General features: G+C 35.2%; 1 protein-coding gene across 1 annotated transcript in view; it reads left to right on the top strand.

Moving 5' to 3' along the window:
- The window catches only part of LOC130613360 (protein sidekick-1-like), a 31,876-nt gene extending 17,578 nt beyond the window's left edge, over positions 1–14,298 (top strand). Inside the window, exons 9-25 of the mRNA XM_057434719.1 lie at positions 519–824; positions 1,266–1,562; positions 2,775–3,071; positions 3,568–3,879; positions 4,167–4,469; positions 4,870–4,976; positions 5,467–5,692; positions 6,333–6,516; positions 6,737–7,020; positions 8,221–8,529; positions 9,828–10,300; positions 10,610–10,722; positions 10,893–11,052; positions 11,291–11,357; positions 12,338–12,609; positions 13,147–13,309; positions 13,649–14,298. Coding sequence (XP_057290702.1) covers positions 519–824; positions 1,266–1,562; positions 2,775–3,071; positions 3,568–3,879; positions 4,167–4,469; positions 4,870–4,976; positions 5,467–5,692; positions 6,333–6,516; positions 6,737–7,020; positions 8,221–8,529; positions 9,828–10,300; positions 10,610–10,722; positions 10,893–11,052; positions 11,291–11,357; positions 12,338–12,609; positions 13,147–13,309; positions 13,649–13,851 — 4,076 coding nt within the window. The 3' untranslated portion in view covers positions 13,852–14,298. The remainder of the gene's footprint in view (positions 1–518; positions 825–1,265; positions 1,563–2,774; positions 3,072–3,567; positions 3,880–4,166; positions 4,470–4,869; positions 4,977–5,466; positions 5,693–6,332; positions 6,517–6,736; positions 7,021–8,220; positions 8,530–9,827; positions 10,301–10,609; positions 10,723–10,892; positions 11,053–11,290; positions 11,358–12,337; positions 12,610–13,146; positions 13,310–13,648) is intronic.
- Positions 14,299–16,536: the final 2,238 nt, after the last annotated feature.

Here is a 16,536-nt window from a genome sequence, read left to right as displayed (position 1 = left end):
CGAAAACTTGGTTACATACTCTTCAATCATTCAGCACGCACTTACAAAGATGTAAACAAAACTGACATTTTTACAGACCGTTTTATTTTGGGTGTAATGCGTTGTCGTTCTGCAATGTTTTTTATATGCTAAAACATTAAATTATATCTCTATGAATACGAATTCTACGAATATATTCAATATCAAAAGATTCTTACTCTTTGTTTCAGGAGTTTTTTGTTATTATGGCTGTAACATGCAAATTAATTTATTATGGAACAGCAGGCCAAGTCAGGCGGCATGGTCTTTAAAATCAACACTTTTATCAAGAACTTTTATTTAGCAGCTGTGCCGTGCACAGTTCGCCTCTTCTTTAATGATTACTTGTAAACACCGCAATTATCACTTGGAAAAATCCCAATCATCAGTCTCAAACTCATTCGAATTGGCTAGACTGGTCATTCCAGTCAGTTTATACACATGATATCTAAATATCATGTGTATAAACTTTGATTTATTATTTATTTTTTGCCTTATAGCACCAAGCAAAGCTCCACAGAGTATTACCGCCGTCCCTCGTTCTTCTACACGTGTAGATATCAGTTATGGGGAAATACCAAGGGACGATTGGAACGGCAATATACGTGGTCACAGTGTACAATATGCAAAAGTGGCTAATGATGGTGTTACTGTGATTGGTCCATGGGTTAGACACATGAAAAACGAAGCTATCATACCCATTGAAAGCTTGGAGAAATGGACTTTTTACGCGTTTAAAGTAGCTGGTGTAACTATAGCTGATGGGCCTTACACTGATTTTGTTATTAAGCGAACGCATCAAGACAGTAAGTTGTCGTTATCTTTAGTTACTCTCGTAATATTAGTCATATCCTTCCCATCTGTTTGTTTTTATCACAGAACCAAACTAAAGCGCATTTTTTGTAACGTTTTGTCGATTCGACGGGAATACATGTTTCATCACATACATAAGGACACCAAACGTTGATAAAAAAAGATTGATTTCAAAACTTTTTTGTCAGAAACATCAAACTTTGGTTTCCATCTATCGACCCGTTGGTTGGTTGAAATGTCCTACCCAGTCAAGTAAGATAAATAAAAGTGGCTCTGCAAAATATGTCTTATCGGTGGCTTTGCCTCTCTGTTATTTTAAAGAATGTATGCATTGCCTGAATACAATTCGGCAATTTCTCTTCTGCAAAATTATCTCCTTGTTATATATCTCTACACTTCAGCTTCAAATAACGTTATCTTTGTGACTTTTTTAGGACCATCAATGGCACCAGTAAACGTGAACGGATATAACACCAGCAGAACATCGTTGAACATAACTTGGGGTTATGTTCCTGAAGCAGGTCGTCATGGTGTTATAACTAAATATAGTTTAAAGTATTACAAAGATGGAGAATATCCGAAATGGATAATAATTTCGGGCCGTGACTCTTTACACTCGCAGTTGACTGGTCTTGATTGGTTTACATATTACAATATCGAGGTAGCAGCTTTCACAAGTGCAGGACAGGGAGTGTACAGCCCTCCATGTCGAGTTCAAACTGATGAATACGGTACAAATTTTTACAGCATTACTTTCCATGTCACCCGATCTCATATAATTAATTATTAAAATATGGAGGTTGACTGGCTCGGCAAACCAAGTTGGCTCACTTGCCAAGCTGGATTTTCGCTTGTGTGAAAAATATCGGGTAAAATAGGCGAGATTTTCGCAAGCAAGCCATCTCGTCACTCCATATAAAAGAAATTTTAAAATTCTTTGAAAAAAGCATTTAGGCGGAATCATGGTAGACGGGCTGGCCCTGCTCCTGACCTAGCTCGGCTTCCATATAAACAAACTCTTAGTGTACACATCATTGCATGTTGTCAAAAGATGCAGATTCATAAATAACTGATACGTTACGCTTGCCTCTCGATATTCAGCGACTAGTTGCTGTAACGTTCGGTAAAACAATTTTTCTAAATTGTTGTACCTTTGTATGAGGAAATAAAATTTAAGAACGCACTGCAGGTATGGAATGTTTTAGGCTTTGTTGATAAAATCTTAATAATTAGAGGTAAATAGATAGGTAAGTAGATGTCGTTACTGAACACGAAACATTCTATATATTAAAGTTCAGCCCTGTGAATTAACGTCGCAATTCGGCACTGTCGACCTGTAAGCCAAGCTACAGTGATTCAAGGATAGCATTTTTATGCCGCCTTCTATGTGTGACAAGGTCGGCATGCCGAGAAAACTTCTTCAGAATGTTAACGGAAGCGATCTTGTTTTAAAGGATCTAAAAAAATGAGAATTATTGTTTGTCACAGACAAAGGAAAACCTCTTCACTCCATTTTAATCTTACGTAGAATCTACATTGAAAAATCGACATTGCCGCTCTAAGGGAAAAAAGTCAAAGTTGTAAATGAATTGGACGATAACTCGTCTGCAACAGATATTAGTTAAGGAAAATTTTAATTTAAATCCCCAGCGTAAAGTGCCGATCTGTGAAGTGCCTCAAAATCAGTTTTTCCGACCTCATATTTGTTGTAGGTCTGCAAAATTTGGTCAGCCTTTGACCGCCGAACGAACTGTTATAGTACAATTCAATTTGGTCCTCTTTTCTCAATATAATCAACTCTTTTTTAACGTTTAATAGATGTTGTAAACGCAAACAACACCTTAAACGTTTTTGTGAAGTGTACAGTAAATCTACCCGTAAACATAAATTATTTTGAACGGCTTAGATTTAGTAGAAATTAATGATCTCATGTTTTATTTTAGTGCCGCATGCACCGCCCTCAAACGTGACGGGTAATAACATATCTGATACCTCAATAAGAGTAAGATTTGAAGATATTGCGGATAAAAAACTGATATATGGTATTCCCATTGCCTCATTTGTGAAATATGAACGGGTAGACAATCCTACGTTCAATGGGGAAGTAAATGGAACCACCCGTGAAGCAATTTTAACTGGATTAAAAGAATATGCCAATTATTCCATTAAAGTTGCTATAAGAACTCGCCATGGCTACAAGAACTTTTCACAGCCTATCTACGTCATGACAGATACGGGAAGTAAGAATTTTTTTTTTTTTTTAAAACATTTTCTAACAAGACACAGTATTAAAGATAACAAAAATTTAGAAAGTAAATATCGAGTAAAGTACAATCGTTACACGTTCTTGCTTTGACCAATCGTTTTCAAGGGTTCTACATATTTTTCTGATTGGATGTTTTTGCAAGGTGTAATTTTAGGAATAGTACATTTTGCAAATACTGTTTAAAATCACAAAAAAAGATTGGCTAACATTTTTTTCTCTTAAGTTAATAGTTAGATGCTAGGATAACTTCATTTTTTTTTCTCTCCTCAGTATTGTTAACCATTAAAAGCTAATTCTAGATCCGAAGGTTGTCATCATAACATCGCAATATATCGTATAAATCTTTCTTTATAATTTCCGAAGCTTTGCAACACCTAACTTTTAGCTCAAAATTGCAGCTGTAGATTACATTTCCTTATCTGCATGACATTTTTTCTTTTCTGTAACTTTATGTTTTTTCTTCAATGTAGTTCCAGACGCCCCGCCTCGATATATAACGTCATCCGTCGTTAGCTCCACATCATTAAAGTTTTTTTGGGAAGATATACTCGAAGAAGAGAAAAATGGCATCATCATTGCGTACAACTTTACCATAAGAAAAGTAAACGATACTAAAAAGCCATGGATGTTCTACACATTGCCTCACAAACCGACTCGTACTCAGACCATTGAAATTGAAAATTTAGAAAAATGGAGATCATATGATTACGCTGTGGCTGGGATAACCAGCAAGGGATGTGGAGTATTTTCAACATATCGTCAGGAAAGAACGGATGAAGACAGTAAGTTATCTTAATGATAGTACGACGTTCCATCCCCACGAATTAATTTGAAGCTTTCCAACAATACTTATTTATTCGGCTGCACAATATAAAATGTTATAAAAAAGAAATTCTAGAAAATTCTATTTCTCTGCGAGCTTGGAGGTTGCAAGAAACTACTTAAAAATCTTTTCTTTTGCTAACAAAATATTCTCCCAGTGACAACTAAAAATTTCTTTTGTTCCGTTGATTACCCTTGAAATCAAAAATGCTGCATTCTATGTGCTTCATAGTCCATGTATTTTTAGTTCCAGAAGCGCCGCCAGATAATCTGTTTGCTATAAACAAAACTAAAGACATCATAAACATCACATGGGATGACGTACCCGAAGGTTTCCGTCGTGGTGTTATCACACTATACACAATTTTATACACTGAATCTTCGTTGGAAGTACCTGTATGGAGAGAGCGACGTGTAAGAGCTCCCGCAAATGAGATTTTAATAGGCCGCCTAAAGTTTTATACTAATTATACAATTAAAATTGCTGCTTCGACAATAAAAGGCATTGGAAATTTTTCAGAGGAAATAATGCAAGCTACATCGGAAGCTCGTATGTATTATTTTCTATCGCATTTGTGAATTTCGTACTGTACTATGCTTATTTAACTTTTGTGGACTACGATATCTACCATTATAAATTTCTTTTTTCTGTTTGAAATGAAAAATCAGGTCTTACGGCTTCTTCAAACAATATATGAAAAGTAAATCAAGTATGGTTAATTTCGAAAACTATTTTAAATATTCACAGAATAAAATTTTATCGTCAGAATTACAACTGTCCATAGTCACAGCTCCTGCATGACTTTTATTCTGTCTTTCTTATTAAATTTATACTTTCATTGCCACACTGCAGATACATTTAACAGTACATTCAGTTTTTAGTTTGTGAAGACGTATAAAAAGCAATGAGTAATAAAAATTACAATCTCATCTTTTTAAATGTTTTTTAGCTCCTGTTGTGATACCTGGTAATTTCACCTGCCATAACACATCTTCTTCGAGTTTGTTCTGTGATTGGGACAGAGTAAAAGAAGGTTCTGGATTGACCAACGGAAAGGCGAGTCCATAATCAGACTAAAAGAGGGCCTAAAATACTTGAAATTTATTTCTGTTTTTTTCTATTAATTTATCTGTGTGCAAAATTTCCTGCCTTTAACTCTATATTTTCCTTTATTCAAACAAAAAAATTTTCTTGAAGCAAAAGAAGGAGTAGAATATTCATATGTCAGCGCTTGAGGGTATATCCTTTCTCAAATATCTGTCAAACAAAAAGTTTTTCTGTTGTTTGCAAATGAACATTGACTTATAAAATTTTGATTTTGATAAACAAGGAAAAAATCCTGTAAAAGAATAGAAATGCAGAGGTTCAATTAAGGTTTTTTTTTAATTTAAGCTAAAAAAATATGTTTCAGTGATAATTACATTGTCGCTGTCATTGTCATTTGTCATGGTCATGGTCATTGTGATTTTTACTGTCACGTCATTTTCACTGTCACTGTCATTGTCATCAAAATTTAATTTTCTCAATTTCTGTGCATACTTTGTAGGTTCTTGGCTACAATCTGTACTACAGTGTTGTGGACTGTGAAATAGCAGAACTATCGAATTGCAACAGCTCGTTAGAATGGGTAATAGTTGTAAATTCGCCTGGTTTGAGCGCGAATATTACTGGTTTGGAGCGTTTTACCAATTATTCCATCCAAGTGCAGTTGTTCAACAGTGTATCAAATGGCTGGAGAAGTCCACCTTTTTACGTTTACACAGAAGAAGACCGTATGTGCTATGTCCCAGATTTTTAACTTTTTTGCACTAATAAGGGACTACTATGACATGGAAATACAGACTTTCTGGAAATAAATACACAATCTTCTTTCTTTTCCCTTAATGCATAAAGAATCAAAACTTAACAATCATAGAGGGTTATTGCTTACCGATTAAAAACACCCATGGACATGTTCGAAAATTATGACCGAAAAAAAATGTCATGGAAGGGGAGAGCAGGGGCTTATTTGGAGGGTGTTCAAAATACGTTAAAAACGATAAATACAGTACAGATACCATTACTAAAGACAAATATATAACCTTTTTGTTACATATTGAATTATCAAGATTCACTGTAATACTGGAAAGAGTATCAAATAAAATCCTAACATGTTCCTTTTAAAACGCATGTCCGTTCCGAATAATTGCCCCTTCCCAAATATACGCCGAGTAAAAATACACATTTTTTTCAATATTCAGCCTCGGTTATTTACTGAAACTAAGCCCTGATTGACGTAAGAGGGAAAAAATTAAAATTTCATGTTATGTTTACTTTTTATTTGCATCAGTAGAACAAAAGCTGCCATAGTCTGTCGTTTTAAGTTTTTTTCGCCAAAAGGTTTTATACAAGATAAATCTTTGTTCATTTTAGTTCCTACATCACCTCCTTTGAGACTGGAAGGCTTTTCCGGAACTTCCACAAGTATATTAATATTCTGGGATAAAATTCCTTGGGGAGAGAAGCATGGAATCATACAGGGCTATAGGGCTTACTATAGAAGAATGAATGAAGGACCCGATGCCGTAACACTCAGAGAGGAGGCGAAAAAGAAAAGGTTTGTTTTAGGTTTGGTTTGATTTGGTTTGAAATGGTGTGATGTGGTTTGATGTGGTTTGATGTAGTGTGGTGTAGTGTGGTTTGCTTGTTCATTCATTTAATTGTATGGTTGTTTGCTTACATAAACGAAATGACAAGGAAGCACAGAGAATAAATCATTATTACATTTATTTACTTATCCTGAAGCATATACTCAGCATGATTCTTTTTTCTAATAGAAACTTGAGGAAGCGACGCGATCTGCAGTTATGCGACGAATATGACTACGATGAAGACATATGTCTTGATGACGATGCCTCATATATGCATCACGTGGAACGACGCGCACTGTATGACGGGTTTTACCTCTATCCTGAAGAAATCATGGTCGTTAATGGTACATACGATTCTATGGATTTAACCGATTTGACAGAATATCAATGGTACACCATACGTTTGACAAGTTTTACTAGCCAAGGGGAAGGACCGTCTACCCACATCAACATGACTTGCTTGCAGTCAGGTATTCCTTTGTTTTTTTGTCATCTTTTATACGTAGTGCTCAGATAGAACAATTCTTTCGCCGTTAGCGTGGTGAAGGGGTAATAATGTTTGCCTAGCTTGGTTGGCCATGAAAGAAACGAATTTGCATCATTATTTTTAGTAGCCAAGGAAATGAAGAAAAGCATTCTTTACGAGAATTGGAAAGGGGGAGTATGGATTTCCTCCTCTTTATCCCCAGCAGCTTTGTAATTATGCACTGTAACTCAACCTTTAAGCATATAACTGTTTAATGAACAGCCTTTTTTTAAAACGCATTCTAAAATAATGCAAGAATATTAATTGTGAACTAAAGGAGGGTTTTTTTACTAATGTACATGTGCAATTTTATAAGTTAATTGAAAAGTGGAAAAGCATCCATTCTAACATAGTCAAAGTTCAACTACAAAACATAGTCAAAATCCAACTACAATATTGGGAGCAGTTAGGGTGAGTGGACTTAACAAATAATGGCCACAAAGAAACCCTTACTGTGGATAATACCATCCGTTCGTTTGGGTTAACAATTTAATATTGCAAAAATTCGTCAGCTACAACCCTAGAAATATTATTTAGAAAATTATTCGTTTTTTAACCGTTTTCGGGGGCAAACAGTATAACATGGCCAGCACTTTGTAATCAGTACGCATCAAACTCTTTAATTTGGTAGTGATGTATGTGACGTGTACTACATCGAAAAAGTTCGCTAGCTGCACCTTCCACACTGTCCGCATTATAAAGTAGAGGGCTTCAATTATCGGGAAATTAGAGCATGCTGACATCATTAAAAATTTGAACCCCTTTAACGAAATAAGCTGAGATGTAAATCCTAAGCCCTTTGTGAACATTGACAAGCTAGTAATGCTTTTTATATGGATAGAAATGGTTTTTGGATACGAAATGGCTGCAGTTGTTTGTGGTTGCGATATTTAAAACTCCTTTCTCCTTCTCGATATATTTGTCCGGGGCTGTTGACTGACAGAAATTTCTTTTCGTTTTTCTCTGCTAATAAAATTGTTATCAAATGTCCTTAAAACAACATACATAAACCTATTAAAAGAGAAAACTTGGATAATTCGAGGAAAATCTTATATCGTTGCTTTGTTTTAGGGGCGATTATTCGGTATTCTAGGGTATACATAATGACATAGTGATAAACATTCTTCTTTACATTCTCATTTAGTGCCATCTGTAGGCCCAACCGCGACTGTGTTTGATAGATATGCATTCGATGAGATAAAAATTGAATGGAATGAATTAACGTACAATGAGTCCAGAGGAACAGTGTTTGAATACAACGTCGTTTACTACGCTGTAAGCATTAATGGAGAAGACGTTATACCATCGGACTACGATCGGCAGAGTATATGGGTGGATTATCCAATACACAACTTAACTGTTACGAATCTTCAACCCTTTACAAAATACGCGTTTGAAATAGCCGCGTTGACATATCCAGGTGTTGGTGCCTATGCAAATCCAATCTATGGAGGTAATTTTTTTTCTGTGTCAAATAACACTGCGTTCACATTACAGTTATATTACGCCCTAAGTAAAATTTATAATTTCACTTTCCATTGAAAAATCTTGAACCTATACGGTAATTTTGGCAAATTTTACTGTACTTCTGCAAAAACGCTGTAATTTTTGTTCGATGGTATGCCCTTGTGTATATACAGTAAATCAAATTTATATAGTTTCTAATGTCACAAAGGGGCTGTTCATATTCAGGCGAGATAGACCGGTCAGCCTCACTTGGCGAGGTCTCATAAAACCTTAGAAACACATATGAACACGCAAGCTCGTCTAACCGAGCTGACTTTTTCAATTTTTATGCTAATAAAACTTATTGTCACTTTTTCTCGACGGAACAATAAAAATATTGAAGAGATAACTTTTTTGAAATTTTAAATAAGCTTTTAAAGTGTTATATATTTGCTACATTTTAATGTAGCAAATGTTAGAAAGACGTACATTTGTTTGATTCTCTTGATTTTCAGCGCTAATATCTTGTCTTTCCTCCGTCATTTTGATTTTGACTTTTAATCATTTAGCAAAAAACATTTAGCAAAATTGCTGCATTGTGATTGGTCACGCGTAAAGGTGTTTCATCAAAATTGTGGCAGCAAGTTTGCTAGACGGAGAATATTTATACGCGTAACCTTTTCTTTGTTGCTGGTAACTTCTTTTGTTGTTGCATACAACATTCTTTTGTTGCCGGTAACAAGATACAAAATCAAATCGATTTGATTTGTGTTTTGTTACTGGCAACAAAAATAACGTTGCGAGTAACAAAAAGTGTTGTGATCAACAAAAAGCTTCTCTGGCGACACAAGTTGACATTTTTAGGCGATAGTTATTAACATAAATATGTTACTCTTGGTTGAGAATATTGACTCTTGTCCCCGTGGCTTAACTGACATTAATCGTTAACTGTATGTTAAACGCCTTAGACGTTGATCTAAAAACATTGATGACTTTCGCATTGGCGGCTTTTGAAGTATGAAAAACGCCGCCTAAAATATTATCAAACAAATTTGAGTTCGAAGTTGGTGTTTTAACAGGCTTCATTTGCGCGACTTTATACTTTCACACTAGGCGATAAACTGCCTCAAAATCGTAAATAAACTCCAGTTAGACGGCTAGTGGGAAACAAGCTTAAAAGTGGTGTTTTAGATGCCAAATAGAAAAACGAAATTATTAGAAAATAGGGTTTTGAAGAATAATATCTTTGGCATTAACATTTCGCCTTGTGACTTTCAAAATATCATAGCTTTCTGACGTCTTTAGAAACTTGCCGATGCGAGGCTAGCTATACCACAAGCTATCAAGTTAGGCCACCAGTGTTCTCAATGAACAACCACGCTGACACTCCAGCCGGTATAATTGCTGATATAGCTGCCGAAGCAGTAGTGTATTGTTGTGATGTGTGTATTAATGGACACGGTAGGCTGCATGTTAATTGGACGGTTGACGGGAATTTTAGTGATTCCAAAAAAGAAACAACTACAGAAATGAAAATGGCTGTGCAAGACGGTACGAATATCATCTTGCCAATTCAACTGGACAGCTCACGAACTATCTATGAACAGAATCCATACATTCCTATTGTGTTTTCGCCAGGCCTTGCTATATTTTCGTTACGCGCTGACTATGTTGATTTAATGGGGAAAATGATGGTCGAAACTGTTGGCTTGTTGTGGACGTTTGTGTTGATTTGTGGCCTGCTTACTGTTTCTTGTGGACTTATCATGTGGATTGTGGTAGGTGAAATTATTGTCATATTATAAGGAAGGTAAAAGCTTATTCAAGAAGGATACGTATTTCATTGACTAAAAAAAAGATTTATATTCTTCACGATATGCAATAGTTTCTAAAGCAAAATTGTGATAAAAGTTCATCATTTTTTCGTGTTTTTAGAACTGAAATAAGCCGATATAAGTTTTTATGGGTACTTACTGAAAATTCAAGGGCTTCTATACAATTTTTCTCCTACCATGGCTGCTTATTTAAGCAGGGTGTAGTTAAAAATTTGTGGCTTAAATGTTGCAATGCTAAATTGATTTTTTTAGCAATGTAATCCAATGCAAATAAGCCGTACTAACGAGGAAGATTTTCCCGAAGATTACCGTCATGGCGGGGGAGCTGGCGTATGGTGGAGTTTTGGAACTGTCATGAGAGTTGGGTAAGAAATATTTTGTCATAGTGTTAGATACATCTGAACAATTAATATTGTTCTTAATTAATAAGTCTTAAAGTTGTTAGTTAGAAGATTCCGGTCGAGGATTCTCAATGATGAAAGGACTGCAGAATTTGTTTTGTGCCAATTGGGTTTAAAGACTTCTTTATTTTTAGGTATGGAGATTTAGTTGCTACCGGGAAGCTTGGTCGATACTGCACATTTCCTATCATTTTGATCGGCCTTGCACTACCCATGGTGCTTGTATCTGGTATATCAACGATATTTCTAACATTCTGTCTTGACAAGTCGGAGGGAACAATATATGCTCAAAAGGTTCGATACATTTTATTTTTAATTACAATTTGCTAGAAACCTACTCATCAAATTAAAGAATGTAACATCAGAGGAACATTGTTCATTATAAGAAAAATCAAAGTTAAGAAATCTCCGGAAGTGGAAAGTAATTGATTCAGCATTTATGTTGTTTTTGTTAGAGTTTACAATAAGAAGCATCCAAGGTCTCTTTAACGGATCAATATCACGTTAATTAGTCTATCAACTACTACTTTAGGTTGCTACGTTGGCGGATTCGTATGATGGTGTTTATGTGCGAAGATGGGGAGGATCGCTTGCAAAAAGTAAGTGGACATATAGTCATGTATTTTTTCTACAATAAACACGCCACACAAAAAACCTGTGCGATACGCTATACTTAGAAACTATAAAGCCTTGTGTACACCATCTCTATGCCTACACTAACGTTGCTTATTTGTAGTTAATTGGATATTTTCGTTTTGTGTTTGAGAAGGCTTTATCCAGGATAAAAAATCCTCGAAAACAATATACCACATTTAAACATTTTTATGATGGCAGATAAGATGGAACTAGAGTTACCTAATTCAAACACCAGAAAACCAGAACTTTTATTATCTCGAACCATTTTCTTGGGTCCCTTGAACTTTCGTAATTACGTAAAAAACTTCGGTTAAATCAAATCTCACATAACTAAAACATTCGTTAACTTAACTCTTTTTTCACACTTAGATATTAAAACGCTACCAGTATGGAAACAGTAAAGAGAACCTCTCTTTTAAAAATTTGATGCACTCAGACAGAAAGCAAATGTTTATATTTATTGCATATGCATATATATTACAAAAATATTTATTGTGATTTTTATGAGATTAGTTATTTTACAGTAACTACATAAGAAGCTTTAAACACAACACTAACGTGTTGATTTTCTTTATTGCATTGGCAGAAAATTTAAAACTCGAACACTGAAGCGCTCATTCATGGTACGCGGTTTATCCATGCATAAAACTGTCGGGAGTAATAGTCTTCAGAATGTAACTACTGGAGTATATACACATAGCGCAAAAAGAAAAGCATCTTTTTTTTTTTTGTAATTAGTGAAGGAATTTGATCTTGAGCGAAAATTTATCCCCTTGAAATTCCTATTGCTGCGGCGTAGAAATTTCTACGCACGTATGGATTTTTACTGGCTGCGCGGAAACTAGTAGGAAAGAAGGTAATCTTTTAATGACAACGTTGTAAAAGAGGATGTTGAATATATAGATTTACTGTTAGAAATGTAAACATAGTATTTTTCCTATAGAGAGTAGTACAAGCGAAGGTTTAGTGTCTACGCTCAAAGATGGAGATGCCAATCGAATAGCAATAGATGCATTAGATGCATCCTATCAAGGTTCAACTCTGACAAAAAATCCACAGGTGGTGTTTCGTGGAATAAGGGAAACAAGCTCGAGTTACGGTGTGGTGCTTGCTGGTGATGCAGTAAAATTGGAGAAATGTGTCCGCGCGTATCTCAAAGAACATCAAGAGGGTGTAAGTCGTCGAACAAAAGCGGTACTGGATGGAGCTCAAAAGGTAATTTATTTTTTGTTGTCTGTTGTGAGATGAGGAACCAAAATATACCAACATAAGCAAAAACAGTTTCTTTTTTACTATGCTTTTCCTTGTGGCTTTTTACGTAACTTATGTGGGATAATTTAGCGTGGATTGAATACCGGGTACTGAATCTTGATTTAATATTGCAAAGAATTTGTTTTCCTCTAGATCTATTAAAAAGTCTTAAATTTGAAAAAAAGTGCATTAACAGAAGAAACGTCTTTACGAAAATTATTCTTGTTAAGGTATTGCGCGTGAATTTCTCGCCAGTTAAATGTTACAAAATCCGCAAAAAGAAGCGAAATTTTAAGTGTGCATTAAAACATGTAAGCTTGAAAAGTGCCTGGAAAACTTTAAAGTGCGCAATGCATCTTATTTCAGACGATAATATTTCCGCGCAATGCATCTTCCTTCAAACAAAAATGTTCCCGCGTAGTGCATCTTCTTTAAAACGATAATTTTTCCGCGCAATGCATCTTCTTTGAAACGATAACGTTCGCATTAAAACGTGTTTAGATTTACGCGCCAAATGCACTGAAAGAAAAAGCAAAGGCATTTGGTACGCTGAATTCCCAGAAATGGATTATGACCTTGAAAGTTTGCTGTGGGATTTTTGTCGTGTTTTTTCTGATTGGCTTAATATATGAATGTTTTCGACGAAGAAGAAACAAAGTATCAGGTATTGGTTTATATTTTATCCTTAGTTCCTTATCTCTTATATTTATTTTTCTTCGTCTGTCTGTCCGTCCGTTTGTTGGTTCGTTTGTTTCTGTCGTTCATTTGTTCGTTTCTGTTATTCGCTCGTTTCTGCCGTCTGTTCGTTGGTTCGTTCGTTTCTGTCGTCCGTCTGTTCGTTCGTTTCTATCGTCCGTTCTTTCGTTTGTGTCTGTCATTTGTTCCTTCGTTTGTTTGTTTGTTTGTTTGTTTGTTCATTTGTTCGTTTGTTTCTGTCGTCCGTTCGTTCATTTGTTTTTGTCGTCCGCTCATTCCTTTGCTCACTCATTCTTTATATACATAGCCTTCGCAGTGGTTCACACTTCCTGTTACCGACTTTATGAAGTGGAAAGTCAAGAAATGTTGAAGAAATTCAAAGTGAGATGTGAACACGTGATAAAAGTGTTGGAGCTGAAACATGCCTTACAGCGAGAACGGTTGAGGAAACATCTCAGAAAGACAATAAAATACTTAAAACCAGAATTAGCGCACAAATATTACTTTTAAGGACACACATTGACTGTGAAAAATAAGAAAAGCACAAAAAGCCTAACTTGAAGAGCGACAGCTCCACAAACAATCAATTTAATAAACTCGTGCGTACACAAAGAGAGTTGATGAGCAGTTAACACATACGCAATGAGTTTGGAAGAAAGAGAAATTCATAGTACTATGACAACATTTGACAATAAGTGTTTATATTGCACGCTTTCACTTTATCATGCACGCTAGCACCAAGAAAAAAATGTACGGATTTAGTAGTACGTTCTTATTCCATCGCATCGTTTTGTACCACAACGGCGGCTTCACACTTGGGGTGTTCCGTACATGATGTCATTCGGCTTTTTCGCCGAGAGTCGCGCCGATAGAGAAAGTAAGTTTTGAAAAAAATATTTCAAAGAGAATTCCTAAGTACCTGATTTTTTATAAATAAACGAAGCATTTCTTTTTTTTTTTTTTTCGTGTCTTTGATTTCGAATTTCGAGGTTGTCGTTTAAGTGCATTGGGCTTTTTCAACATTACTCTGCAAAATTTTTGAAAGTAATCATTCTAGTGTCTATTTGTGATAGACATCTGAGAGTCTTTTTTGTATCATATTAACATTGCACATCACCCATCACACATCATGACTGACGTCTTCGAATTTGATGAATCGAACAAAGTTTCAAACGTCACAACATGGCGGACAAATGTCGCCTAACACAAAACAATTATTTTAATCCTTCAATATAAATACACAATAACATCCGTGTTTTCGGCTTGATACCTTAACAACAATACATGTTCATAAAAATAACGTTACAATTTGACATAACCATTAACTAAATATAGATTTAGTTTAATTTTCTCTACTTTTTTTTCTGGAACCTCTTACCCACAACAATATAGATCGTAAGAAAGCAAATTTTATTTTCGCCAAGTAAATCTGCAAGTTTTAAGTAAAATGATTTGCATTCGATCCCCATACCACCATTCACTACCGTGCTCCACATGAAGGATTTGCTCAAAATTTGCTGTCAGGTCCCTCAATTCATTGTGACGTTGACTAATGAAACCACCTTATTTGCAAGACATGGAAATGTTGCACATCAAACAAATAGGCAAAAGCGCATATGGAAGGGGTTGGGGATTGATCAGTTATCGTGTAATCTGATAGCGTCCAAAAAATTCCAATTTGCCTAACGAATAACCATGTTCGTCTAGCGGGATAGTCACCAATCAATACGAACATCCTGCACCATTGATATTCCCTCTCGACATAAGCTTTACGAATTCCTTAGACATTCGAGCGATGTGTCTACTTTTTCTGGTCTTAGTTACAGTGCTTCTGCTTCGAACAGTAGTTCTTTCATTTCACCCTTATTCCATAGTTCCATTCTTTTTTTGTGTGCATTTATGTGATCTATCATTTTTGATGTTTGGCTTGGCTTTTGAAGAAGTAAGCTCGGCATCAGATGCATAGCTTTGATAGAACATCGTATTGAGTTTGCTTTCTTTGTCATGTTTTTATTTGATAACGCCAACAACATCAAACTAGCCTTTGTGCGTTGACTTTTACTGAGAATTATCAATCAATAAAAGTAAAAATGACATTTTGTTTTTTACAGTATGTAAATATATTTTTCTCTAAACCAAGTTAAATTACAAAACAAAGAAAGGTACAAGAAAAAGAAATTTTGATCGATTTCTTTACCGGCGAGCAAATTTAAAGTTCTTTGCAATTTTTGGTAAAAAAAAATAAATTATCTATTGCTATCGCCATTGTTTTGTGCGCACTGGTTGCCTAAATCTAAAATACAGAAAGCCTGATGGCTTGAAGATTTCCGCCATCAGCGTAGACAATAAGTATGGGAGTAAAATATGTCATATAGTGCGAGAATACCTCAGAGAACAAAAAAGGGATGCATGTCATCTTCAACATAAGCTTAAAAAGTTTAAAAACAATAAAGAAAACAAAATTGATTTCAAGTAGCCTTTCTAGAAGATTTTGTAAACATCTATGTTAGAGAAAGTTTAAGCCTGACTGCGTCATGATCACTAAAATAGACATTTTTTCGGACAACAGCAGTTGTTTACATAAGAAACTTAGGTAAAAAAAAGACGCCTACATCGTAAAATTCTAAAATCAAAAACTTTTTCATAAAAAAAACCTAATTTCTTACCAATTGTTTTTATAAAGTTGGCGGAAAACAGGAAATAAATTTTGGTGGACGGTGAGAAAACTTAATTTTGATGGGAATTTAATTTGACAAATTTTTATCAAAACCGCTAAATGTAAGAAATTCGCCTAATCTCCGTACAAAGCCTCAGTTTGTACGTCCCTCTCAGACTTAGCCAATATAACTCTTGAACTACTGTACCGTTTAATACTGCGTATAGTCTTCCTGCATATAGCAAAGAAGTGTTCAAAGCAAACCCGGAAGTCAAGTCAACCAATAAGCACAAATTAATTTTTCAAACTTCTAATTTAATTGACCAATAAGCACAAGGCCAGCGTGCCCACATACCTTACTTTTTTAAATAGCTTAAGAATAAAGTATTCGTTTGGGTGAGTGAAATCATTCACTCAAAACATTGAAAAAGGGTTTCCCAAAATTCAACATGTGATAGAGGAGCAAAGAAGTAACCAATCAACATCCGTTTGCGACCCAGCTTAATTTTCCCACCCTTCCGTCTTCCCATTTCTCAGAA

The sequence above is a fragment of the Hydractinia symbiolongicarpus genome, chromosome 10, assembly GCF_029227915.1.
Source record: "Hydractinia symbiolongicarpus strain clone_291-10 chromosome 10, HSymV2.1, whole genome shotgun sequence".
In the NCBI taxonomy this organism is placed as follows: domain Eukaryota; kingdom Metazoa; phylum Cnidaria; class Hydrozoa; order Anthoathecata; family Hydractiniidae; genus Hydractinia; species Hydractinia symbiolongicarpus.
This window is presented reverse-complemented; position numbering and strand designations above follow the sequence as displayed.